Source organism: Panthera pardus, unplaced genomic scaffold (genome assembly GCF_024362965.1).
Source record: "Panthera pardus isolate Hobbes unplaced genomic scaffold, ASM2436296v1 HiC_scaffold_12, whole genome shotgun sequence".
Lineage (NCBI taxonomy): Eukaryota > Metazoa > Chordata > Mammalia > Carnivora > Felidae > Panthera > Panthera pardus.
Window position 1 is genome coordinate 98484256 of NW_026526677.1, and position 24053 is coordinate 98508308.

The 24053-nt window shown below is 56.2% G+C and overlaps 3 protein-coding genes across 10 annotated transcripts; 1 reads left to right on the plus strand and 2 right to left on the minus strand.

Moving 5' to 3' along the window:
• The first annotated feature begins 1443 nt into the window (after nt 1–1443).
• CCDC153 (coiled-coil domain containing 153) lies at nt 1444–5631 on the plus strand. 4 transcript variants are annotated; one of them, XM_019468896.2, is made up of 7 exons: nt 1444–1511; nt 1808–1889; nt 2340–2405; nt 2800–2919; nt 3432–3524; nt 5023–5153; nt 5434–5631. In XM_019468896.2, the coding sequence occupies exons 2-7, from the start codon at nt 1820–1822 to the stop codon at nt 5560–5562; spliced, it is 609 nt and encodes a 202-aa protein (XP_019324441.2). In that variant the 5' UTR covers nt 1444–1511; nt 1808–1819; the 3' UTR covers nt 5563–5631. The 4 variants fall into 4 exon arrangements, with proteins under 4 accessions (XP_019324441.2, XP_019324445.2, XP_019324443.2 ...); XM_019468900.2 differs by having other exon boundaries at nt 1451–1496; XM_019468898.2 differs by lacking the exon at nt 1444–1511 and adding an exon at nt 1518–1689.
• Nucleotides 5632–6395: 764 nt separating this feature from the next.
• On the minus strand, nt 6396–11270 carry NHERF4 (NHERF family PDZ scaffold protein 4). Of its 2 annotated transcripts, XM_019468908.2 has the most exons (11): nt 10914–11270; nt 10504–10531; nt 10287–10360; nt 9738–9949; nt 9272–9461; nt 9018–9154; nt 8558–8762; nt 8128–8324; nt 7795–8022; nt 7454–7654; nt 6396–7223 (listed from the first exon to the last, which is right to left on the minus strand). In XM_019468908.2, exons 1-11 carry the CDS (start codon nt 10927–10929, stop codon nt 7194–7196), a joined length of 1518 nt encoding a protein of 505 aa, XP_019324453.2. In that variant the 5' UTR covers nt 10930–11270; the 3' UTR covers nt 6396–7193. The 2 variants fall into 2 exon arrangements, with proteins under 2 accessions (XP_019324453.2, XP_019324452.2); XM_019468907.2 differs by having other exon boundaries at nt 10287–11270.
• A 126-nt stretch (nt 11271–11396) lies between these two features.
• NLRX1 (NLR family member X1) lies at nt 11397–23347 on the minus strand. 4 transcript variants are annotated; one of them, XM_019468905.2, is made up of 10 exons: nt 23326–23347; nt 21252–21379; nt 20627–20696; nt 20041–20129; nt 18860–19479; nt 17448–18269; nt 14040–14635; nt 13678–13764; nt 12693–12944; nt 11397–12284 (listed from the first exon to the last, which is right to left on the minus strand). In XM_019468905.2, exons 2-10 carry the CDS (start codon nt 21319–21321, stop codon nt 11963–11965), a joined length of 2928 nt encoding a protein of 975 aa, XP_019324450.2. In that variant the 5' UTR covers nt 21322–21379; nt 23326–23347; the 3' UTR covers nt 11397–11962. The 4 variants fall into 4 exon arrangements, 3 of the variants coding, with proteins under 3 accessions (XP_019324450.2, XP_019324447.2, XP_053756347.1); XM_019468902.2 differs by lacking the exon at nt 23326–23347 and adding an exon at nt 22899–23004; XM_053900372.1 differs by lacking the exon at nt 23326–23347 and adding an exon at nt 22470–22878.
• Nucleotides 23348–24053: the final 706 nt, after the last annotated feature.

A 24053-nucleotide genomic window follows, 5' to 3' on the forward strand; every position in this document is an offset into this window, starting at 1 on the left:
ATGAATGCATCAGCATAACAGAGAAACTGATCATTCCGTGGCAAATGACCCCAACGAGGCTTCTAGATGAGGAGGACCAGTGCAAGAAACTCTACTGCATTCCAATGCAGGGGGAAACGGTTCTGGGGGAAGAATAAATGCAAGCTGACAACAGGCAATTGAACAGAAGTGTGGAGGGGGACAGAGATAGAGAGAAATAGCTAAAAAAAAGTCTGCAGGTTCCTTAATCCACAAGGGGGAAATCCCTGAGGTTTTTGCTGTTTTCATTCTAGCCAGTATGGTGCCCAGAGATCCAGGTGGCAGACAGATGACAAGGCTCCAGAATAGCAACAGGGCTGGAAGGAGGGTAGAGGCTGCCCCACAAGGGCAGGTCGCTCACCATACTCCTTCCCCCAAAGTCGTTTTTCCAGCCATTCATGACTCCAGCAAGATGCTAGAAAGTATCCCCAAGAGGGAGGCACCATCAATAATTTAAGTAGAAAAATTTAGGAGCCTGGCCCGGGGGGGGGGGGGGGGGGGGGGGGGCGTCAAGCAAGTCCACTAGAGGGAGCCCCGACAAACTCAATACCACAGAGAGCCCAGCAAAGTAGTTTCTGAGCACCTGTCTCTGAAAACCAGCCTCATAAGGGAATAGGGGAAGATCAATAAATTAAGTCTCCACAAGGGAAGATAGCCCTGTGAATGCCCAGTTGAAACCCAGGCCTTACAGGATTTACAGAATCAAAGACTTAAAGACCAGGAAACTGAAGCTGAGCAAAATTAAATGGCTTGCCAAGTTTACATAACTGGAGGGGGGACTAGAACCCATGGCTCTTGTCTCTAACCAGTATCCTTTCTTCTACATTTGTAGCCTCTATGTCAGCAGCCTGGAGTCCGTGGGTCTATCTTTCCTCTGTGTCTCCTTTCTCCGATGCGAGAAACACTCTCAACTCCCTTCTCCTGCATTTCTTTCCCTTGTATGCTACAGAATGCCTTCCCCAAGCCTAATAATGTCATTTGCTGATCAGCCCTAGGGATGTAAATTGCCCCAAATGGCTACTATGAGCTCTTTTCCTCTGTATCAGCATAACAGCACCATATCAGATGTGTAAATCTGTAACTTGTAAGTTTCCAAACCTCAGGCGGTGCTACATGGAAATGAAGCATAGTTACCGGGCTCCAAAGCCCTTTCTCCTCAAACTACATTTAGAACATAGGGATAAGGAGAGAATTGAAGAATTGACCCTCTGGGACCTTGCTATTTTAAGCTTTGTACTTGGCCCATTCCACCTGTCTCTGACTCCGTGTTTCCCAGTTACCTGGACAACACTCGGCCTCCCGAAACCCAACCTTCCAGTTCTCAGTCCTGCCCTCAAAGGAATTTTGTCACCCTGGATTGGCTCCCAGAACCCAGACTCCTCCTCAGGCTCCTAGCTGGTTGGGCCATTTCTCTGCCCCTCTCCATGAGTGGGTCACCCTACAGGGAAATACAACAGAAGCAAGAGAGGATCCTACAGGTAGGACGAGGCAGGGTAAGGATGACGGGAAGAGGGAAGAGACAAGGACTGAGGTTTATTTTCTCCAAAAGAGGGTAGAGGGGAATGATTTCTGTACATAGAACCTTACTGGTAGAAAGAAACAGCTCTACCTTCCCCCTACCCCAGGCTTGCCTAAAGGCCCAAGGAGACCAAGAACAGAAGCTTCTGGAAGGTATAAGAGACATGCTCGGAGACTAGAGCTCTAACTCTCCTGGGACTCCTGGTTCAATCTAGGGGTCAGGAAAGCAACCCCATGTGCAGTCTTCAATACAAGTCCTCTCCTTCCCCAGGACAGCAAGGAGATGCCATCTAAGACCAAAGGAAAAGGGATGAAAGCTGGGTCACAGAAGAAGAAAAAGAATGTGGGTGCTGGTGAGTCAGGGTGGATGGAGGTGAGCGCCTCCTGCTTCTCCATTCTCTGGCTTAGACACCAAGCAGAGGCTCTCCAGAGAGAATTCAGCCCTCTGCATGACAAGATAGAGCCTTCAGGACCCTCTCCCCCGATATCTTCCCTCCACGTTCCATGGAGCTGGGAAATTGGGGAAACCGGCATATACCCACTCTGTGCTGCCCTTCTGGCTTTGTGCCTTCCCTATATATTCATTACACATATTCTGAGTTCCTACCCTGGGCTGGGCTGCCAGGACACAGCAGGGAACCCTGCCATCAGAAATCCCTCCTTGAAAGGTCCTCAGATCTCCTGCAGGAAGAAAGTTCAGGGCGTGGGATGAGGATGGGGAGAAGTGAGGGAGGCTGAGATCATGATAAGTTCCTAAAGGTCCAAGGAGACCAAGCTGAGGCTTTGCCAACTTGCCAAGGCAGATGTGGAAGCCAAATCCGCACACAGGCTGGCAGTGCTGGAAAAGGAGTTGCTCCAAGACCACTTGGGTAAGAAAGTGGAAGCTCAGGACAACAGAGGTGCGCGGGGTGGGGGGGGGGGTGCATTTCACATCGTCAGAGGCTCGGAGGCTTAGAGCTGTTTGCGGGAGGCTGAGGTGACCCCTGCCAATCCTCTGGTGGAGGAAGAACCGACGTTTCGAGGAAGGGTTGGGCCGGGAGGGTTGGTGATGATAGCTAGTTTTTATAAGCAGAACATAGAGGGGGGTTTCCCTTAGTAAGGAAAAGCTCATGGCATTCCAGGGACAAACCGACCAACCCAGAGGGAAAATGAAAGGCTGGAAGCCTGCCACCGGGTTCCCAGAGGTGGGCACGGTCCATCAAGCCCACGGGGCCACGTGGGACCCCCAGCCAGTGGTGAGGACGGCTCTGGGACTTTTCACAGCTCTGAGGAGGGACGAGGCCCGCCGAGCCAAGGCTTCTGAAGACCAGCTGAGGTGGAGGCTGCGAGTGCTAGAGGCTGAGTTGGAAGAGGCCCGAAGTGAGGGGAAGGCCGTCTATGCAGGTGTGTGTGGTTGGTCAGGCAGGCGGGCAGGAGACAGGGGCCTGGAAAAGGACAGCCAAGAGGGCCAGAGGATACAAGGAAGTGAAACAAGAAAGATGTCCGTCTGCCATGCCTAACTTTAACCTTCCCGGCTCGGCATGAATTGGGCAGGGTCCTGAAGGAAACGAAGGACAGCCTCCCGGGATCCCAGGCAGGAACCTTCCTGGATGCCTGATGCCATGTGCTTTGTGGATTAAAAAATGCAGTCATGGCCTTTATCTTATTCATCCCATGGGAGTGAGTGGGGGGAGAAGGGCTACAGTCTAGGTACTGAGTTGGAATGGGGGAAGGAGTTTCGTTTCCTAGCTCTTCCCCAGCTTTTCGGGGTCGGCCAGCCTCTCAGAATCACAAGAACCACCAAGGCGGCCTTTATGCTCCTGTCCCACTGGACCAAGAAGGCCCTCCCTGCCCACAATGTCCCTTCCTTTCTCCACCACTCCATCCACACCTGGGACCCTCTGTCCCCACCACAGAGATGAGTCGTCAGTGCCAAGTCCTGCAGAAGGAAATGGAGACCCGCAGCAGGCAGCTGGAAGAAGAAGTGAGGGGCCTTCGGGAGCAGCTGGGTAGGCTTCCCCACTCCCTAACCCCTGTCTCTCCAAGGGGCACTGACAGGGTCCAAGTCTGCAGGGGTGGACTTACGATGGTCCTTCTCTAGGGAACCCTGGGCAGCTCAGTCTGTTGAGCATCTGATGACGGCTCAGGTCATGATCTTACGGTTCATTGGTTTGAGCCCCGCATCAGGCTCACTGCTGTTAGCATGGAGCCCACTTTGGATCCTTTGTCCCCGTCTCCGTCTGCCGCTGCCCTGCTTGTGCTCTCTCTCAAAAATAAACATTAAAAAAAAAAAAAAAAAAAAGTCCTTCTCTAGAAGACTGCTATCTAGGCTCTCTTACCCTTTTCCTTTTTAAAAAAAAAAAAAATTTTTTTTAACATTTATTCATTTTTAAGAGAGAGAGTGAGCGGGGGAGGCGTAGAGAGAGAGGGAGACACAGAATCCAAACAGGCTCCAGGCTCCGAGCTGTCAGCACAGAGCCCGAAGCGGGGCTCGAACTCAGGGGCCGCAAGATCATGACCTGAGCCAAACTTGGACACTTAACCGACTGAGCCACCCATGCGCCCTCTCTTATCCTTTTCCCCATCAACTCTCCCACCATGGAAGATTGGAGCAGAGGGTTCAAGATGGCAAAAACCTCTTAGGTTGTAACTAAAAAAAGACCTAAGTCTCTTACCCCATCTTCCTCTCTCAATGGTCTCTCCAAATCCAGATCTTTCTCCCCACCACTGCCATGTCTGTCATGGGCAAAACATACTCCCTCTCAGCTGATTTTCGCAATGAAACTGAGGAAAGATATTAGACTTACGTCCATATCTTCAATGCCTCATGCATGCTCAGTCCTACATAAGTGCTTGCTACATAAAGGAATAAACCTTCCAGATAAGCAAAAATGTAAAAAACAGGAAGTTTTTCCTTTCTCTCTTGGTTACAGGACGCAGTTGAGCTATGTTAGCGTGCACATAAGATCTTTCACAATTGTGGTCTCAAAGTTTTCTTAACCTAAAATAGCCTCAGTTTAACCTAAAATAGTCTCAGATACCTAAGAGTTGCTTATCTGCCATGCAGACCCTGAATGCCCTTCCTCATCCTTGCCTTGTCTGGAATTTAAATTCGATCAGCATTTATGGAGCACCTCCTGTATATGCTATACATTTCCCCCTATATGCTCGCATTCAACTCACAGTAAGCCTGTAAAGTTTGGATCATTCTGTCTTTAAAGATGAAGAACCTTAGGCTCAGACAGAGACATGCCTGAGGTTACACAGGTAGTCAATAAGCGACAACCAAACTCTGGACCCACATCTCTTGTCCCAATGCCACTACTCTCTCTACTGAACCTTAGAGGTACATGTCCGCTCTTCATACGGGCTGCGGGAAAATTGGTGATACTGGGGGAGTCTGGAATGATCCCATTTAAGTTCCGCTTTTTAGGTACCTTTGGAGACTCTGTTCACAGGGAGGGTGTCACTACCCAATCCTCTTTCTCCTTCTGCCCGGCCCCACAGAGACGTGCCAGAGGGAGGCTGAGGCCGCACGGGAAGGGGCAGAGCAGGCCCTCAGAGAGCGGGACCAGACCCTGGCTCAGCTTCGGGCACACGTGGCAGACATAGAGGCCAAGTACGAGGAAATCTTACACGTAAGCACCCCTGTTTGAATCCCAACCACCCCAGTACCCAGCACCCCCCCATGCCCCCAAACCCCAACTAGTATGACAGTGACAGACCGGGGGAAGGAGAAGCAGCATCTCCACAAGGAAATCTGCTCTGTCTTGAGGGCAGACAACCAGGGGATGCAACCACGCCCACTAAGTGTAAAAGCTCCCAGAAGCCACTGGCAAAGGAGAGCTCACAGACTAGCCTGGGGCACCCCTCACGCTGCCCTCTCCCTTCCTGGGGCCTGAAGCTTGGTGTCTGCAGGGCAGCCTGAACCAACTCTTGGCCAAGCTGAGAGCAGTGAAGCCTCAGTGGGATGGGGCCGTGCTGAGACTTCATACCAAATACAAGGAGCGGCTCCGCCAGTTTGGACTCAACCCCCTGGATCTGTGAAGCTGTAAGCCTCTAGCCCCTGGGGCTCTGGGAGGCTCCAGCAATAAAGCTGTCTCCATGTGGAACTCAGCAGAACTGTGGGCTGTGGCTTTTTGGCAGAGGTGAGGACCTCTTACGGGGCAGCTTGGTTCTGGGCTGACCCATTACTCCGAAGACTGAACGAGAAGAGAGAAATTCGGTAAGGTCTCAACTCTCTTTTAGAGAAACTGGGTCCCATGCCTTGGGTCTGGAGCTTTTTTGGTCCCTCCAAACCACCGTCCCGGCCCCCCCCCCCAACACAGGCAGCCAGATTTGTAGGAGAAAGGCCATTTCTATAATAGACTAACAGTAACCAGCCACCAGCCCGCACAATCCTCAGGTTGCAGAGGAAGGTGTAACTTGTCTCCAAATTCTTGCAATATACCCGAGTCTCCTGGCGTCATGCCTAGGGCAAGTTCCAGATGGCTTCAATCCTAGCCAGCCCACAGTCCACCTAAAAAGGGAAAAAAACCCTGGGATTCTCCTCTATTTTACTACAACCCTCCCAGTACTATTTCACCTCTGGTCAAATGTGGGGGGGGGGGGGGGGGGTTGGTGTCCCACACCAAGAAATCCCCTAACAGTTCTGTGGACACCAGCCGGGTGCCTTACAAGTTAACTCAGTTCTGTCACTACTGACGTGAAGAGAGCATCAGATCCCTCAGGCTCAGCCCCGCAAGACCGGCCCCACTTCAAAAGCCAGCGGCTGTCACCTGTGCTTCTGACCAGCTGGCCAAAACACAAAGGTTCCCACGACCCCGCCCCCCCCCGCCCCCTCCTTGGGCTCCAATATTTGCCAGCGCGGCTCACAGAACTCAAGAGAAACCTTTTAATCGCTAGATTGCCGGTTTTTTATAAAGGACACAAGTCAGGAACGGCCAGATGAAAGTAGGAACGGGACAAGGCATGAGCGTGGGAGCTCCATGCCCCCTCTGGGTACACCACCTGGCCAGCACCTCCAGGCTCCCTGAACCCCGTCCTTTTGGGGGGGTTTTTTTATGGAGGCTTCACTAGGGAGGCACGAGCAGTGAAACCATTGGTCATTGGTGATTAATTCAACCTCCAGTGCCTCTCCCCTCCCGGGAGGTCCGGGGTGGGGGTGGGGCGGGGCGGGGCTGAAAGTTCCAACCCTCTCTAATCACGTGGTGGGTTCCCCTGGCAACCAGTCCCCCAACCTTAGGTGCTTTCCAAAAATCACTTCCTTAATTAATAAAGTCAGATGTAGTTGAAAGGGGCTTGTTACGAGTAACAGAAGACACCTTTGTCATCTTACTACTTCGGAAATTCCAAGGGTTTTAGGAGCTCTGTGCTGGGAAAGGGTCTAATTTATTACAAATCACGAAATCACACCATTCTTCGTTTTCGGGCGGGAAGTTCATCCCAGGGACACAACCCGATGCTCCTAGGCCCCCTAGTGGGCCTGCCGGAGGCCTCTGGCCACACCCTCTTCTGGGAGGAAGGGAGGGAGACCTTGGGCAATCCTGTGATTGGGGGTGTCCGGAATCCTAGAGCTGCAGTTCTGGCTTAAAGAGAGCTTCTCAGCTCCTACCATCACTAGCCGGAGAGTGAAGACGGAAAGGCCACTGGGCAGATCTGTGTCCAGCGGAGGAGGACTACAGCAGCTCTGAGGCTAGAGCCCCGTCCTGAGCAGAGAGAGAAGACAGAAGGTCATTCAAGGATCAGAAGAGTTCCTTGTCCCTGCCCCCACCCCCACTGGACCGGCCAGGGATGTGGCTTGTTCCCTGGGTCCTTCTGTCCCCACCTACCATGGTCTAAAGTCCCAACCTGCATGCCTCACACTGCTTCACCCTGTAGCCCTCCTCTTGGGCTCTTTCTCTGGCTGCTCACTGCCCGTCTGTCCCTACTTCCTTACCTCTCCAAACCCTGGGCGATCGCAGGCTTCGAAGCCCCGGCAGGACCTGGCGGCCAGCTTCAGGCAGAGGGGTGGCTCAGCCTCAACCAGCTGCTGAAGCTTTTCCAGGTCATTCTCTCCACCCATGGGATACCCATTCACCTCCAGAATCACGTCTCCCGTTTGCAGCCCCGCCCGGGCAGCTGAGCCTCCTAGGGTCACCTGGTGAAGAGGGGGGTTACAGAACATGGGACACCGTGGAAAAGTCGCTGGATGCTCTAAGACCTTGGGAGGGAAGCAGATGATGGCTCATTAGGAGGCAAAGGACTGGAAAGATCCGAGGTCCATAGGGCATAAGTCACCTGGGAGACGAAGAGACGAGGCTCACTGGCCACACAGGTAAGCCGGAAGCCGTAGCCACCGCCAGGCCCAGGGTACAGGAAGCACTGGCGGGAGCCACACGGGACAAGAGGCATGGCTGTGTCTTCAACTGGTAGGTCCTTGGTTTCAACCAGAGAGGCCGAGCAGTTTTCCTGGGGAGAGGCAGGAGCCTCTGTGCTCTCCAAGAAGAGAAGTGGGGACAAGCGAACCTGGAAGGAGGCAGACAGAACAAACCTTTCTTTTTTGCTTCTCCCCCCTACCGGAGCCCTGCTCCATTCCTGCCCCCACTCCAGCCCCCGGCCCTCAGCTCGCACCATGCTGAAGAAGCGGTCAGCCTTACGGTCGACAACAGTGAGGGAAACAGAAGAGCCCTGCGCGCGGATCCTGGACACTGTCTCCTCGTGGCCCAGCCCCTCCACACTTTCCCCAGCCACAGCCACCAGCCGGTCCCCAGCCTGCATCCCGGCTTTCTCAGCTGGCAGTCCTGGGTCCACCTCCCACAGGAACTGTCCTAGGACGTAAACATCCTCATGGCCCCTTCCCTGCTAACCCCAGTGCCAGCCCAGGCCACTGTGGGCACACTGAGGGACTGACCCCGGCGGGGGGGGGGGGGGGGGCGGGGACACAGTAGGAGGAGGCTCAGGGCTGGGGTTCAGCCGGGGATACCACTTATATGCACTGAGAGTCGAATGTGAACAGGTTTAACACACACCTTCCCTACCCGCCTCCGGGACTACCACTCACCGGGTTGGCCGTCAAGACCTTTCTCCTCCCGAAGCAGGAACCCAAAGCCCCGGGGCCCCTTCTGTAGGTGCAGAGAGCGCGGCTTGGTGGGCAGTGCCCAGCCCTCCGCTAAGGGCGCAGCCAGGGGCATTCCCAGCCGGCGACACTGTTCCTCCACCTCCGGCCCGGCCACCAGCAGGGTCACTTGCTCTCCACTCTGCCAAAGCTGTAGGGGCCCAGCAGGGCATCGGCATCAACCAGCTGGGTAGGGAGGGCAGAGCCAGGCCCTCCTCCAAGCCCCAGGAAGGAGGCACTAAGGGTGGGGGAGAGAAGAGCCTAGCAGGAACTGTGAAGGGAAGCATGGCAGGAGGTACAAGGTCAGATGAGAAGATGAGTGCGAGGGGGAGGAATCTGCTGCCTGAGGCATGGCCCCCGGGCCCAGAGGGGTGAGGCCCGAATGGGGGAAGACAGCCGGCCATACCTTCCTGCCGAGTTGGTTATAAGTGAACTTCTCCACGCTGACCCCATTCACTTCTAGCAGTCGGGCCCCAGGAGGCACCCCAGCCCGCTCAGCTGCTCCTCCAGTGCTCAGCACCAACCAGAAAGGAGCCTGATAACCTGGAAGCCGGGGGGGCGGGGGTGGGGGGGGGGAAACAAGTAAGTTTCCATCTGCCACCTGCCCAGAACTGGGCTAAGATCCCGCTCTTGACCTCCCTCCCGAGCCTCGGGGCTCACTGTAAGTGACACTGAAGCCAAAGCCGCCCTCATCTTTCCCTATGTGACACAGTCGGGGCCGGACCCCTGGGCCGAGAGTAGGAGACAGGTGGGCACTGTTCCCCTGCCGAGCTTGAACCATGTCATACACGTGCTGCGCCAAAACTGTCAGCAACACCCGCGGACCGCTGGCCCGGATACGGCGCACCACCTAAAGAGAGGGCATGCAGGGGGAGGTTGGGAGGGGCCCCTCTTGCCAGCGCCCCCTCCCTGGAACCAGCTGTCTGCAGCCAAATGCTCTACCCCTGAGCTATACCCCCTGGAACCAACCCTCCGGATCATCCCAACCTGGGCAGCCCTAAATCCTGGAAGGTAGGGGAGGTTGAGGCTTAGGGACTGCCCCCATCTATCCAGGGAAGTGACTTTCTCTCTCCTTGAGGTGCTAAGAGATGTTCTACGCCACAGGGAAGCCCCAGCCCAACCTCACCACAGCATAGTCTTCACATTCCACAACGTGGTCGTTCACCCCTAGGATCCGGTCCCCTTCCCGAAGACCCTGGCGCTGGGCAGATGTGCCCGGCTCCACCCTGCACACCACAGGCACAGCCTTGCCCAGCTCCTGTCTCAGGTGGAAGCCAAAACTCCTGCCCTCCTCTTTGCTCAGCAGACAGAAGCGAGGCCGCTCCAGGCTCCAGAGATCTGGAAGGGGATGTGGGCAACAGAAAAGGGGGAGGAAGAGGGGGCATGGCCCAAATACAAGTCGCCTTGTGCCTGGCAGACGCTACCCTTGTGATAGGGCACTGGGCAGGCTCCTACCCAGTTAAGTATTGGGCAGTGGGGCCAAATACCCAAATGTGGGAAGAGTGGCTTGGACAGAAGAAAACACCCAAACCCCTCCTACCTCCACACAGTTACTCCCCACCAGGCTGCTATCAGAGGGAGGCCGAGTGGAGTGGTTACCAAGGAGACGGGAGGCCGGTGAGGAGCTGTGGTATCTCTGGGGAAAGGGAATGGTTGCCCAGGGCGAGGGGGTTACCGGAGGGGTCAAGGTCTTCAGCCAGAGAGAGGACAGGATTATCAATGCCCTGCTTTGGGTTAAACTCAAACTTCCTGCAAGGAGGCAAGGGACACAGGTAGGAGCAAGCTGACATCGGGACTCTGGTCCCGGTCTCTACTTGAGGTGCGAATGAAGGCCTTCCCCACCTTGGATCTCCTCCGCCCCTTGCCCCAATCCTTCCCAGCATGGCACTTACAGAGTTAACGAGGCTGTGTCCTGAAGATCTGCTGGGCAAAGAAGGGATGAGGAGAGGAGGGGCGCATTCCCTCCCCACCCCACTCCTCTTCCACAGTCATTAACTGAAAGGACTTGGGCGAACCCCCAAATTTAGAACTTGCCCCCTCCATTCTGCTCCAGAAAGACCTTCCCTTCTTCTCTCTTCCCTTTGCCTCCCAGTCCACAGAAATCTGAGCATATCAGGACAGGGCGTGGACCAGGAAGACAGACCTATCCACTCACCTCTTCTCTTCTAACTCGCCATCTATTTGCCTCCGGGCACCAAGCCCCAACATCAAGTACACCCTGGTCCCAAAGCCTTGGCCTCCCAATCTGCCCTCTCAACTACCCTCTCAAGTCCCCAGCAGAGGATTTCTCCCAGTCTCCTACCTGCAGCTGCTTCCATAGTTGGATCAGTGACCCAGTGCTCAGGGTAGGGACAAGGTCCATGAAAAACAGCTGACCCTCCCACCTAACCTGCCACGTCCCGCCTCCTTAAAGACACTGCCTTAGGAGCAGTGAGGTAATGGTTAACGGGAGGAGTCTTATCCCCCAGGGGGAAGTATGTGTGTTCCTCCTGCCCCCATTCCTGGGCCCCAACTTTCTCTGGAGACTGCTGCGGTCCCAGCTTCTGCTCTGGGCGGACAAAGGTAGGTTGCTGGTCACGATAATGCCAAGCCTGGGATAGGTATGTTTGAAAAGGTGATAGAAGTCCTATAGCCCAGCATGACCTCCTCCCACCCCAGTATCTTGTTCCTAGACCACCCCCAGCCCTTGCTGCCTCTGAACCTAGCGTCCAAGAACCACCTACAACAGAAAGTGGTCCGAAAACAGCGCCCCTTCTTGAAAGCATCAGGCAAGAAGGAGGCCATAGTAGGTAGAAGACACAGCTTTTTAATAGAAGCAGGGCAGTGCACAGGCCCCTCGGAGCCACTGAGCATAAGTACGATTGTGAGAAAGGGGGCATGAAGGTGAGGAGAAGGCACCAACAAGAGAGGAAAGTGGCTCCGGGCATCCTCCGTGTCCTCTGATGAGCAGAAAGGCAGAAGGTGGAGGCCCTCCAACGCATCTGATTGGCAACACCACCGGTGAGGCGGGCGGGAGAAGTGCGCCCCCTGGTGGCACACTCGGAAGCTCCTCGAGAGGATGGAGGTAAGGTTGGTGGTGCCACAGGGCGACTGGCTGCCAAGATGCCACATGAAGAGTCTTTCTCAGCCCTAGCTGAATGGTAGGAGGCACGTTCCATGACCCTGGCAATTCCAGACTTGGGGGAGCAATGGTTGGACACGCCCCGGGAGAGCAACTGGCACAGTTGTGCCCTATCCTTTACCTCCAGCCCCACAGGGATCTTTCTGGAAGTAGTAGTGCAAACCAGGAGGCCACAGAGGGAAGGGTCTTGGGGCCAGGGGTCACATAGCTCGGTGACTGCCGCCACTGCTTCAGCTTCCAGGGCCTCCCAGCTGCTCCAGGAGGGCCCTGACCTCACCCTCCACTCGCAGCAGCTGGGCCTTGCGCCAGGGGTTAAGGGTGTCCCCTCGGCTGTCTTCCAGATCTCGAAGCAGCAGCTCAAGGTGGCGCCGGACACGACTGCGATCCCAGCTGTTGAGGTTCCGCTGGACTTCACTAAGGATCACCGACCAGTACTCAGACACTGCTGTCCCCTCTGTCAGCGATACCACGACCCGGGCACCACCTTTAGCAGTGCTCGCCACATCCCGCAGGGCCTGGCGGCCCTCTGAGCTCAGCTCATTGAAGTAGAGGCTAGAAGGAGAGAAAATAGAAGATGCCATTCAGCGGGGCTCTGAGAAGGAGGGCAGAGGGTGGACGGGACAGAGCCTGGGGGGTCCTCACGACTCCTCCCCTGGCTCTGGAATGCGATGGGGTGTGTGAGATGAGCCAGAGATGGAGGGGGGTGGCCAACAGGAGGTGGAGATGACATCTAAATTCAGCAGGATCCGGGACAGTAGGGATGCAGCCACTAGGACTCGAAGAGAAACGGTAGTAGGGAATCGGGGCGGGGCAAGGCGTGGGTCGGTTCCGAAGCGGGTCCGTGAGGACCAGAGAGAAGGCAGGGGTAGAGGGTAGGCCCTAGGGCAGGAAGAATGCAGTGGAGACAGGAGGGAGACTGAAGGGCTGGGGTGGGGGGATGGCACCGAGGACAAGACTCACTGCAGCAGCTCCAGGGAGGGGTGGTCCTGGGCAGCTTGGGCCAGGGCCAGGGCCGCTGTGTCGCCAGCACCATTGTAGGCCACGTTCAGCTCCTGCAGCTGTTGATTACGGTCCAGCTGGGTGGCCAGCAGCTCCAGGCCCTCGTCCCCAAGGCCCGTATGCAGCAGGGAAAGGTGTGTCAGTGAGGTGTTTCCGGCCAGCCCCTCCAGCAGCAGGGCCACACCGGCTGCCGTCAGCGGGTTGTTGGACAGCCTACGGCCACAAGCACCCCAACGTTATGAGGGCCCACGACAGATGCCCTGCGCGGGGCGGCGGGACTTGGACCGAAAGGATACACGGCCTGGGGTGGGGGGAGCCTGGACACAAAGGTGTGCGGGCCGGGGAGAAGAGCACCGAGAAACAGGGGTGTGGTAGAGCGCACAGGAGGCAGAGCAGGGTGGGGGCTGGCTTCTCCTCCTTCCTTCCATTCTCTTCTGCTGACCCACCTCTCTTCATCGTTACCACTTCTCTTCTCCTTCCTTTTTTCACCTCCTCCCCAGACCGCCCTGCCCCTTGCCCTCCCCCTCTTCATTCACCTCCTCTTACTCCAACCAGGCTTCTGGGTTCCTAGTAAACAAGTCAGCGCTTTGGAAGCATCTGCTGAGTGCCCAGCATTAGGGTCATCCTTGTGAGGCGACAGGGAAAATCCTGGGAGAGCATCAGCGGCACTGTTGCCAGGCAACCGGCCTGGCTATTATTCCCCCGGACCCACACTGATTTTAGCCACCAGAGAGGCACCTATTCCCGGTGGCGGCTTTCCTCCACCCCGCTGCTTGTACTGGACCTGGGCGGCAGGACGGGGTCTAGGCCCCCACCCCCTTCACCACACCAGGGGTGGGCCAGCGCCAGGTGTGTTGAGGCGGGAGGCTCACCGTTGACCTTAGCCTGCCAGCAGGATGGCCAGAGCCTCCCTCCAGCCCTCCCCCACCGGTCCCGAAACACTCACCGCAGGGTGGTGATCTGGCACTGGTCGTGCAGCAGCAGGTCTCGGAGGTCGCTGCAGGCCTCGGGGCCCAGGCTGTTGAGTTGCAAGCTGGGACGGAAAGTGGCCAGAGGGGAGGTGAGAAGCAAGGGAGGAGTTCAGCATGGAGCCTGCCCACCCACCATGCCCTTTTCTCACCATCCTGCCTCTCAAAGCCCACGCAGCCCTCCCTTCTATTGCTTGTCACCTCCACGCACCCCAGACTTCCTCGTCCCGCCCCCTGGTCCTTCCTCACTACCTTTGGTCTCCCCAGCACCTTCTCTTCCCACCTCTTCACCCCCAACCCTCTCCTGACTTCCGGCCCATGCTGGAAGGCGGGTCCTCACCCCAGCTTCCGGGCACGCAGGAAGACAGGCCTGAGTGTGCGCAGCCCGGCAGGGTCCAGCTGACAGGAGGCCAAGTTCACCTCATCCAGGGCGTGCCTTCCGCTGCCCAGCACAGCTGCCACCACTGTGCACTTGAGGGGTGTCATGCGCACACCGGCCAGGTTGAGCTGGCGCAGGGAGCTGAGCACCTCAGCAGAGAAGCGCTGATTCTGGAACTCATAGTGGAAGAACAGGTGGTCCAGGAGCTCTGATGGGGGCAGCACCTGCCGGCCCAGCTTGCCCAGCTTCTTCTTGATGGCCTGGGCGTTCTCCAGGGCATCCAGGTTCTTGATGGGGCAGCCGAGCTGAGCCAGCACGGCCCGGTTGTGCGCGGACAGAAGCCCTCCCATGAACATGGGGAAGAGCTCAAAGACCTCATCATCGGGAGGCTCGTCTGGATGGCGCCGGGGGCCCTCCACGCCCAGGATACTGGCACCCATCTGGTCCAGGACATCGTCGTTGTAGTAGTCCTCCTCTCGGAACATCTCCAGCACCATGGCCTGGGCCACCGCCTCGCGGCTCTTACCCACCACGCGCCCAAACACTCTTGGAACCACCTGGGAGGGGACACGGGGACGGTGCTGCAGCCTCCTGTGTGCCCGCTCGGCCTTCAAAGCTCAGCGGAAGGTGCATTCTCCCTGCCCATCCGGCCTCACCGTCTCCCTTAAACCCCCAGCACGATTTGTCTGATCATACTACTCCCCCACGGCAGCACCCGCCGTGGCTCCCCACTGCCCACGCGGAATAGAAAACTTGTCATAATTTGGCCCCAATTTGACCTTTCCACAGTCACCTCTCGATACTTGTGTCCTACATTCCTGACATTAGGAAATTCTTTCTCCCAGACACCCCATACACTTGCAAGCCCGGTGGTGGGAAGGAATTTATATCTATTTTGCATTTGGTTTGGTACCAGGCGAGGTGCTGCTACGAAGATATCCTCATCTTCCACATCATCACGGTCACCCCAGCAACAAAGACTGATGTCGCTCTTGCTCCTTCGAGGCCCTGCCAGCCACACTGCCTTCAGCTACAGACTTCTTACGCTCACGCGCTCTGCTTCTGTCCTTTCGGTTTTTGTCATTATTATTATTTTTCGACAGTACCACGGTTCCATTCCTTCAAAGCTGTATTCTCTTTCTGGGGTGACTCCCCTCCCCAATTCTTCTCCTTGGCTATGCTCCAGGGTCAGGTTAAATGCTCTTCCTGCAGAGAAGTGTTTCACACACACACACACACACACACCCATCAGGTCCCCCACTTACACATTTTCACAGCACCTGCAACTTTGCTTTCCAGGCACTTACCATAAATCTCATTTATTTTTTTTTTTTTTAGTTTTCATTTTTTCTAATGTTCTGTTTATTTTTGAGAGAGAGCACGCAAGTCGAGGAGGGACAGAGAGAGAGGGGAGTAGAAGATCTGGAGCAGGCTCTGTGCTGACAGTGGCAAAGCCCGATGGGGGGGCTCGAACTGGCACACTGTGAGATCATGACCTGAGCTGATGTCGGACGCTTGACCAACTGAGCCACCCGGGTGCCAAACCATAGTTTTAAATCACACGGTCACAGGGACATGTTTGTGTTCCCCCTGGAGGACCAGAAAGGGCGGAAATCTGGGGTTTGGTTCATTGGTCCTTCCCCAGAACCTAACACATTGCCTGGTATACAGCAGGCGCTCAAATGTTTGTTGGGGAAATTAACATTTAGGAGGTTTGGGACATCGTCTCCCGTCCTTGCCTGGGTGCAAGGCAAGGAGGGCCCGTGGCTCTGGCAAGGAGCCACGAGGTTGTTTTCTGACACCTCCTCTAACGGCTGGTTTGGTTTCTTTTTTCCCTTTTTACAGGTCAGGTCTCTGCCATGGAGGTTATAGCGCTCCTCCCTCAACAGTCACATGGTGACATGAGAAAATGTCACCCGGCGAAGCTGAGTATATAGGCTTGTGAAGAAACAAATCGGACCAGCATTCTGCTCAGCAGCCCTCCCTCCCAGAGGGCCGGAGTTGTGGTGCTAACAATTTGGTGCACTGAGGGGCTTCTGGAATCCTGTCAGGAGAGCACAGCCTCTCACTGTAACCCAGAGAAGGCAAACACATCCTCAAAGGGCTGGGCTGGCCTGAGCAATGGCCATTACCTTCCCGTCTGAGCCTATGGTGTGGGAAAGGGTGGGCTTCCCGAGCCTGTTTTTCTGTCTAACGAACAATAAATAGTACTTATTACGTACCAGATCCTGAGCATGAATACATATACTCCTCATATTAGGCCAAATGATATGGATTCTGTTATCCCCATTTAACAGGTAAGACTTGGAGGCACATAGCAGTTAAGTAACTTGTCCAAGATCACACAGCTAGTAAGTGGCAGAGCCTGGATTTAATCCCATAGAGCTGAATTACTGAATCCCTGCTCCTAAACATCATGCTTCGGTGCCTATAAAGAGGAAAACCTGTTAACATTTTGCCAGCACTGACCAGGGTTCTACCTCCCAAAGAAGAGTTACTGATGCATTCCTAGAGAGGACCAGGGTTACCTAGCAAGGCACCAAAGCTTAACAGAAACATCTATCACACACCAGTAAATTTGGCAGAGAGAGCACAGGGTTCAGACTCCTAAACCTGGACCCAGATCCCAGCTATCCTGCTTACTATCTGGGTGACCTTGGGCAAGTTACTTAGCCTCTGTGAGCCTCGGTCTCTTATGATTTTTCTTAGGATTCTAAAAAGGGATCATAATAAGATTTCATTCACAAGGCACCTGGTGGACATCACCAGAAGGTGGATCCTTCTTCCCCTCAAAAACTTAGCACGTCTGCCCTGCTCACAGCACAGTCCTTGGGCCTGTAATTTGGACTCTGGAGCAGGCCTGCGCTATCCTAAGCCAATTATCAATGCCATTTCTCCTCCTGGTATAAATGAATAAAACGGCATCTGCTTTATAAACTTGTCTCTGGTGATTTAGTTAGAATGAGTCATCATTCCCGGAGTCTAACCACCTCCAAGGGAACAGATGCATTGGAGTTTCTGGGCCTGCAAAGAAGAGGCCAGACCCTGGACTATAGCACGACTCCTGCCTCCCACCGACAAAGGCCAGAAGAGAGGCAAAAAGAAAACCGTCATTAGGGTCATAGGATTGTGACTAAGGTGCCCGCGCCCTCACATCCTCCTCCCAGCCATCAAGCCTTCCCCAGTCTGTGGTTTCCTGCTCCCCCTTCCCTTATGTCTCAATCCCACTAAAAGCCAGATTGCCCAAATCTGAAACCAGAGTCAAGAAGATTCACAGCTACACAGGAAGTGGCGGTTTCCTTCTGGGAGAGGAGCAAGGGGGTGAACGGGGGATAGGGGGGCTGAGAGCCCGGGGTGCTGGGCCGTTACCTTGAGCAGGTTGAAGAGCAGAGGCAGGGCTCGCAGGGGTAGAAGCTTGGCCACAATGCCCAGGACCAGACTGACGTCCTCCCCGACGCGGCCCACGAGCTCGGCCACTTCCTTGCCCACCCGCTGCAGGGTCGTCTTCCGCAAACCCAGCACGATGTAGAGGGCGGCCAGGTATTCCTGCATGGCAGGCACGGTGAACACAAAGGTGCCCTGGCGCCCTGGTTCCACACACGGGGCCAGAAAAAACCTCAGGGCGTCCCGGCGGAAGACATGTAGCAGCTGGAACTCTTCTTCAGTCTTCATGCCAGCTTCCAGGCAGCCACGGACATCCTCTTCGGAGAAGTAGGTCTTGCGGGAGGACACCCCCTCGTAGGCCAACTTGCCCATGGTTCGGGCTGCATAGGCCATTAGGGACAGCTTGGAGGGGTCAGTGCTGTCCAGCATCTCCCCACTGAAGTTCAGACGCAGGAAGCTGGTGTAAATGCTCGTGAGGGTCTGTCCAGCCGGCGTGGGAGCGTGCAGGAAGTGCAAGGTGGCACAGACAAGCCAGCAATAGGAGGGCAGGAAGCAGGCGGCGGCGATCTGGTGGTGCCCTTCCAGGTTCCGGGAGAGCATCTGCACCAGATTGTCACGCTGAGCTGGCGTGGCCGAGATCCCTGCACCCCCAGCACCGTACTCACAGTCTGGCTGGTTGAGGCGGAGCTGGAAGTAGAGCTTCTGCAGGTTGGTATCAGAGAAGCCACAGATCTGGCCATAGCGGCCCACATACTTGCTGGGGATTCGGCCGATGGCGGAGGGCCGGGTGGTCACCAGAATGCTGGCCTGGGAACGGCACGGTTGAGAGTTAAGCAAGACCTTTGTGTCCTGATGGCCTCACTCTCCAGAGAGCCCCTGAAGATTGAGTGTCCCAGGATGGAGATGATGATGCCCACAGGGCACCCGGGTGGCTCAGTTGGTTAAGCATCCAACTTCGGCTCAGGTCACGGTCTTATGGTTCATCGGTTCAAGCCCCAAGTCAGCGCAGAGCCTGCTTGGGATTCGCTCTCTCCCTCTCTTCCCCACTCTTTCTCAAATAAATAAAAACTTAAAAAAAAAAAAAAAAAAAAAAAGAAAATGATGGCGACTATAATAATTACAACTAACAATTACTGAGCCTCCACTAGGATCCAGGGCACCGTGTTAAAGTACTTCCTATGCAGTGTCTCAGTTGATGAGTATAGCTCTAGGAGAGAAGGAACAGAGCTTGGGGAAGTTACTGACTGGCTTAAAGACACACAGCTGGGAAGTGGAGGGGCAGCTTTGAACTAACCAAGAACCTATGCCCCCACACCAATAAAACACAAGGGCTCGGGACACACAGGTCTTTAGGAGGCAAGTTAGGGGCAGCAGCGGTGAGGCAGGGGGCCACTCACCTCGGGCAGCATGTATTTGCGCAGCAGGTTGACAATGATGGCAGCTGGCGCCTCTGGCTCCTCGGGGTCACTGCAAAGCCCTGTTCCGGCTAACCGGAAGTCGAGGTTGAGATGCTCCAAGCCATGGAGCACAAAGAGCAGGCGGGACCCAGCAGCAGCCAGCAGGGGCAGAATCTCCTTCAGGGGCGTGTAGCGCTGAGCCACAAGTTGGCACAAGGAGGCGGGGGCGGGGCCCAGGGATGACAGATCCTCGCAGGAGAAGGGGATGAGCAGCTCGAAGGCTGGCAGCTGCCCGTAACACCAGTCCAAGACCATCTTGCGCACGAGTGTGCTCTTCCCCGTGCCCACTGTCCCATAGAGCACCACTGTCTGCACCTGGCGCCCACAGGCATCTGGGTCAAAGAGCTGGGACAGAGCCAGTGCGGGGAGACCGGCTAGGGGTGGCTGATGCTCCAGGGCCAGCTCTGCCGTTGGGCGAAACAGCTCATCTGGGCTGCTCTCGCGGATCACAGGGTCTACATGGACCGTGTCTAGTGCAAAAGTCGGGCCGAACCGGCGCTCTTCTCTGGGCAGTCGGCTGAACCACTCGGCCAGATTCCGGCGATAGCGCTGGACAGCTTCTGGATGGGAAGGCAAGGGGAATGGGTCAAGGAAAGGGGCTGGAAGATGCAGGAGCTTAGGGCTGGCCAGGGAGGTGGTAGGGTCAGGCAGCAGAATCGAATCACAGGACCAGGATACCGAGACCCAGAACGATGCTGTGCACAGAGGACTCCCTCAGACAAGACTGTCCAGAGAGTTTGGAACGCCCATGGCAGAGAGTGGTGAGCCGTGAGACAAGTGACACCAAACCTGGGTTGACTGGTTGTGTGGTTGTGTGTGCGCAATCTCCACCTGAATGTCAGACCCCCGGTTTGTTGAGGGCAGATGTGATATATCCCCCCCACCAGTGCTTTGTATACGCTAAGTGCGCTAAGAGTATACTGCACAAGTGTTGCAGGAAGGGATACATGGACAGGTGGACGATGGGGTGAGGGGAGTTGATGGATCCTCTCTGTCTCCTTCTTCCTGCCCGCTTCTCCCTCCAGACCCAACTCCCCCCCCCCCAACCCCCCATCAATCCCCATCACTAGGATCCCATTCCGCCCCTCTCCTCAGGCTGACTGAGCAGCCATTCTCTTTACCAGATGCAGAGATGCCCTGGAACAGCTGTCCATGCCTTCTGGATGGAGGACCACTGCCTGCTGAGCTTCCATGGTGACGTATAAAGGCCCTGAGAGCAAGAAGGGTTGAGCTGGGGCTCGGCTACTGGGCTCAGCCTCTGCACAGGCTCAGAACCCAGGCCCGTCTGAATTGCTGGACTTCGAGCTTCCTGAGATCCAGGCCTGACCCTGGATACCCAAGTCGAGAGCCTTATCAGACTCTCACACCCTTCCCGGGGACTGAGGTCTTTGTCCCGCTCACCGCACCCCCACCCCGCCACCCCCCCCCCCCCCACCACTCTGCTGACTGCCCGCCTGGAGCTCAGGCTGGCCACTGCCAGACTCCACCCACTTCCCACAGATCCTCCCTCTGGCTGCCCACCGTCGCTTGTACTGTAGATCATGTAAACCGACTTCATCTTAGGCCTGGTAGCTGACTCTGTACCCTCCCCACCCTCAGAAAAGCCAATCTCACTCCCGAGAGATCAAGACCTCTCCGAGTCCTGCCCCTTCCCAGGCTACTCAGCTATGCCCAGATGTGTCCTAAGGCATGGCATGGAGGCCTCACCTAGAGAGCACAAGGGGACGCTCCCCTTTATGGGGCCAACTCCAGTGGATCAGGAAGGGGATCCGTCCATCTACAGAGGGAAAGGGGAAGGAAGAAATAGCACCCAGATCCCACCCACATTTTCCCACCAATACACAGACTCCGTGTCTACATTAAATCCCCCATCATTTGTTCGCAGAACATCGTGTTCTGCCCTCTGTAGCAGTTACCATGCAATTTTATATCTTGTTGTATGATTATTTGATTAACAGACATTTCTGCCCCACCCCCTCCACGAGAGCAGGGACTCCGTCTGTTTTCGTTCATAATTACATACTTAGAACCTAGCACAGGGTCTGGCACATAGCACATACTTAAGAAATGTCTGCTGAACGCAAAACGAAATCAGACAAGGGATCCTAGACTCCTATAGCTACGGGGACCCTCAAAGGTCATCTAGCTTGACTCCCTTATTTTAGGATGGGAAAAAGGAAGCTCAGGGAGGTGAGGTGGCTCGCCCAAGGCCAACAGCTCCTGGAGCACAGTTAGGGCTAGCACACCTGGTATCTGGATCCCTGCCCTCTTGGAGACACCATCTGGACCCTGAAGAGGCATGTAGAAACAGAAACTGCTTCTTCCTGCTCACCTGCTGACTGGAGTACTCTTCCCAGACCTGGGCCCCAAGAGGCCCTGGGCAAGTGGCAAACCCACCACATGGTAGGAAAGAAGGTCAGAGCCCGGGGGACTTAGCACGCCACCTTCTTTCCTGTTCCCCTGTAAGAAGACTTCTGTGAATGGACCACACACACACACACACACACACACACACACACACACACCTCCCCACTCCCATCTCCCCGTGCAGGCCACAGAAAGGCCTTTCTCCTCAGGGAGCATCAGCCTTGCCTTAAATGTCAGCATTGCCAAAGCCTTGACCTGGCTTCAGATCGACTCCCTCCCCTACACCCCCTACTCGAGGGATTCCGTTTCATCTCCTACTACCCCTGAGCCTTCAACGAATGCCTTTCTCTCGAGTTCCAGCCTGGTGAACTACTTTATTTAGGCGTCGCTTCCGCTTGGCTGCCAGCAGGCTCAGATGAGTCCTGTGTTCATTTTCAACGGCTTTTCTGAGCCGACGTTTTCAAGTAACAATTATCCACTTTTCCCAGCTCTCGGGTCCTGTTGGCTGAGTTTTAATGATTTCATCACTTTATCTATTCTATGACTTTTATGTAAGCCGCCTTTGAGGCTGGCATAAATAATAAATGAATGGATGACTTCCTACTTGACATCTCCATATGGCCATCCTGCCTGTGCTTCATGCTTCGCCCATACACTCCTCACCCCCCCACCCCTTTTAGTTACTTTATTGCTTTATCTTTCCAAGCACCCCATTTATACTAGGCACCTGACCTCTTGGGTCTTGAAACGCTTTCTCCCTTCACACACTTGAAACAGCCTTACCGACTCCTCGTGCCAGCGTTTTGCCAGCCTGTTCCTATGGCATTGCCTCTGTGCCCCCTTCTCCTTCTTCTCCTTCCCCGCTCTCTGCCTTCAGTCTCACCCCACACCATTCTAATCCCTCATCTCAGCCACCAATCACCTCCCTACAATCCTGGGTTACGCAAAGAGTCCAAACACCTGGCCCACACAAGCTATTTTTCAGTTTGCCCCCAACCCCTACCTCAGTAGCCAGGCTCACCAAATTCTTGCTCTCAACTTTCCTAACTGTTCATACATTTTCTTCGGCTTGAAATGGCCTTTCTCCCCTGCCAGAATCCTACCCAATTTTTTAAGACCCTGCTCCAAGGTCCCCTCTCCTGGGACCCTGATGCCCCTTAAAGGGAGCGTTCTAATTTGGTACTTAGTCTGCCCTGAGATGTGGCTCCTTAAGGGCAGGACACGTTCAGGGCAGGGGAAATGGGCTTGGGCCCACCCACCAGCAAGGCCCACCGGTGGAGCGGCGGGGGCCAGAGCCGAGGTCCCAGGGGCTGGAGAAGGCTTAAGAGAAGGCCCTGGAAAGCTGAGAAGAAAGCTCGGGGAAACTAGCTCAGTGGGAGAAAGTCAGATCCAGGGCCACTGCCTCAAGATGGGGCTCGCCGAGCAGGCGGGGCGGCGGTGAGGGCAATTTCCAAAGATCATTTCCAAGCAGCGGGCACAGCAGGAACAGTACGGGGGCTGTGCTCAGAGCTCCTCCCCGCCCTCCAAACTGGGTCCCAAACAGCTCTCCCCGTTCCCGCTGCTCTCGGAGCCCAAGGGGAGAGGCTGCCGGCAAGCCCACCGCTCAGCGCACCCGCTCGCTCCTCCGGGTCCCGGGCTTGACCTCCCCGAAGCAGCGGCCCAGCCGGGGGGGGCGGCGCGCGGGGCTTCGGCGCCGCCCGGGCCTTCACCCGCGGGCCTCCGGCGGCTCCCGCTTCCTCCCAGAGGCCCCCGCTCGGCGCGTCCCGTCCGCCCCGCCCCGCGTGCGCGGAGCCCGGCCCGCCCCGGCAGCAGGCCCCGGTCGCGGGCCGTGGGGAGGACGGCCCGGACCGACCCCGGCGGCCCGCGGAGGAAGGGGACGGCGGCGCCCGGAGCCCGGCGCCGCGGGGAGCAGACCCGGGGCGGGGACGTCCCGGTGCGTCACCCGCCCCCCCCCCTTCGCGCCCGCCCTCCGCGGCTCCGGGCCTCGATCCCGGCTGGCCCCGCCGCCGCCGCCTCCCGGACTGCCCTCTGCAGGTTACCAGGCGCCGGTGCCATCCAATTACTTCTCCCCTCTCGGGCGGGGCTTGCTGTTGTGCCCATTGTACAGACCGAGGAACTGCCGCTCAGAGGGTGGGATGACTCCCGCAGGTTGACCCAGTTAGGAAGTGGAAGGGCCGGGACGAGAGTTCCCGGGCCTAGATCTCCCGGCCTCACCCCTCCTGAGGCACCTACCCGTCCCCGGGGCATTTCTTCCCTCTGGGCCTCTTCACCTCCTCAGCCTACCTCCTGGCAGAGAGCCGAGTCAAGGCCTTAGCGGGCCCTCCCTCTGTACCGGGCCCTCTCAGCCCCCAGACCTCTGTGTGTGGCTTCTGGTCACTTTGATCAAGAAAGGAGTAAGAATGAGGGATCCGCTCCCGCCCCAACCTGCTCTTCTTGTCTGGCGCCCTGTCATGGCCTCGCCCTGGGGCTTCCTGGTCCTCAAAGCCCTCACTCTCATCCCTGTGGCTCCACACAGGGCACACCCAGGACCCATGGAGCTGATAGAGCAGCCACCCACCGCCCACAGCCAGGGCCCGCCTCCACGTGCAAAGGTAGGAGTGCGATGTGCACGGAGCAGAGGTGTGCAACAGGGAAGCCATAGAGAGGCACCTTGAGGCAAGGCTGGGAAGAGGGCTTTGTGATCTCTACTGTCCATCCGGACTGAAGACAGCGTTGACATTTCATGAACACACATAGGCCTATGTTCATTCACTGAATACATGGTATG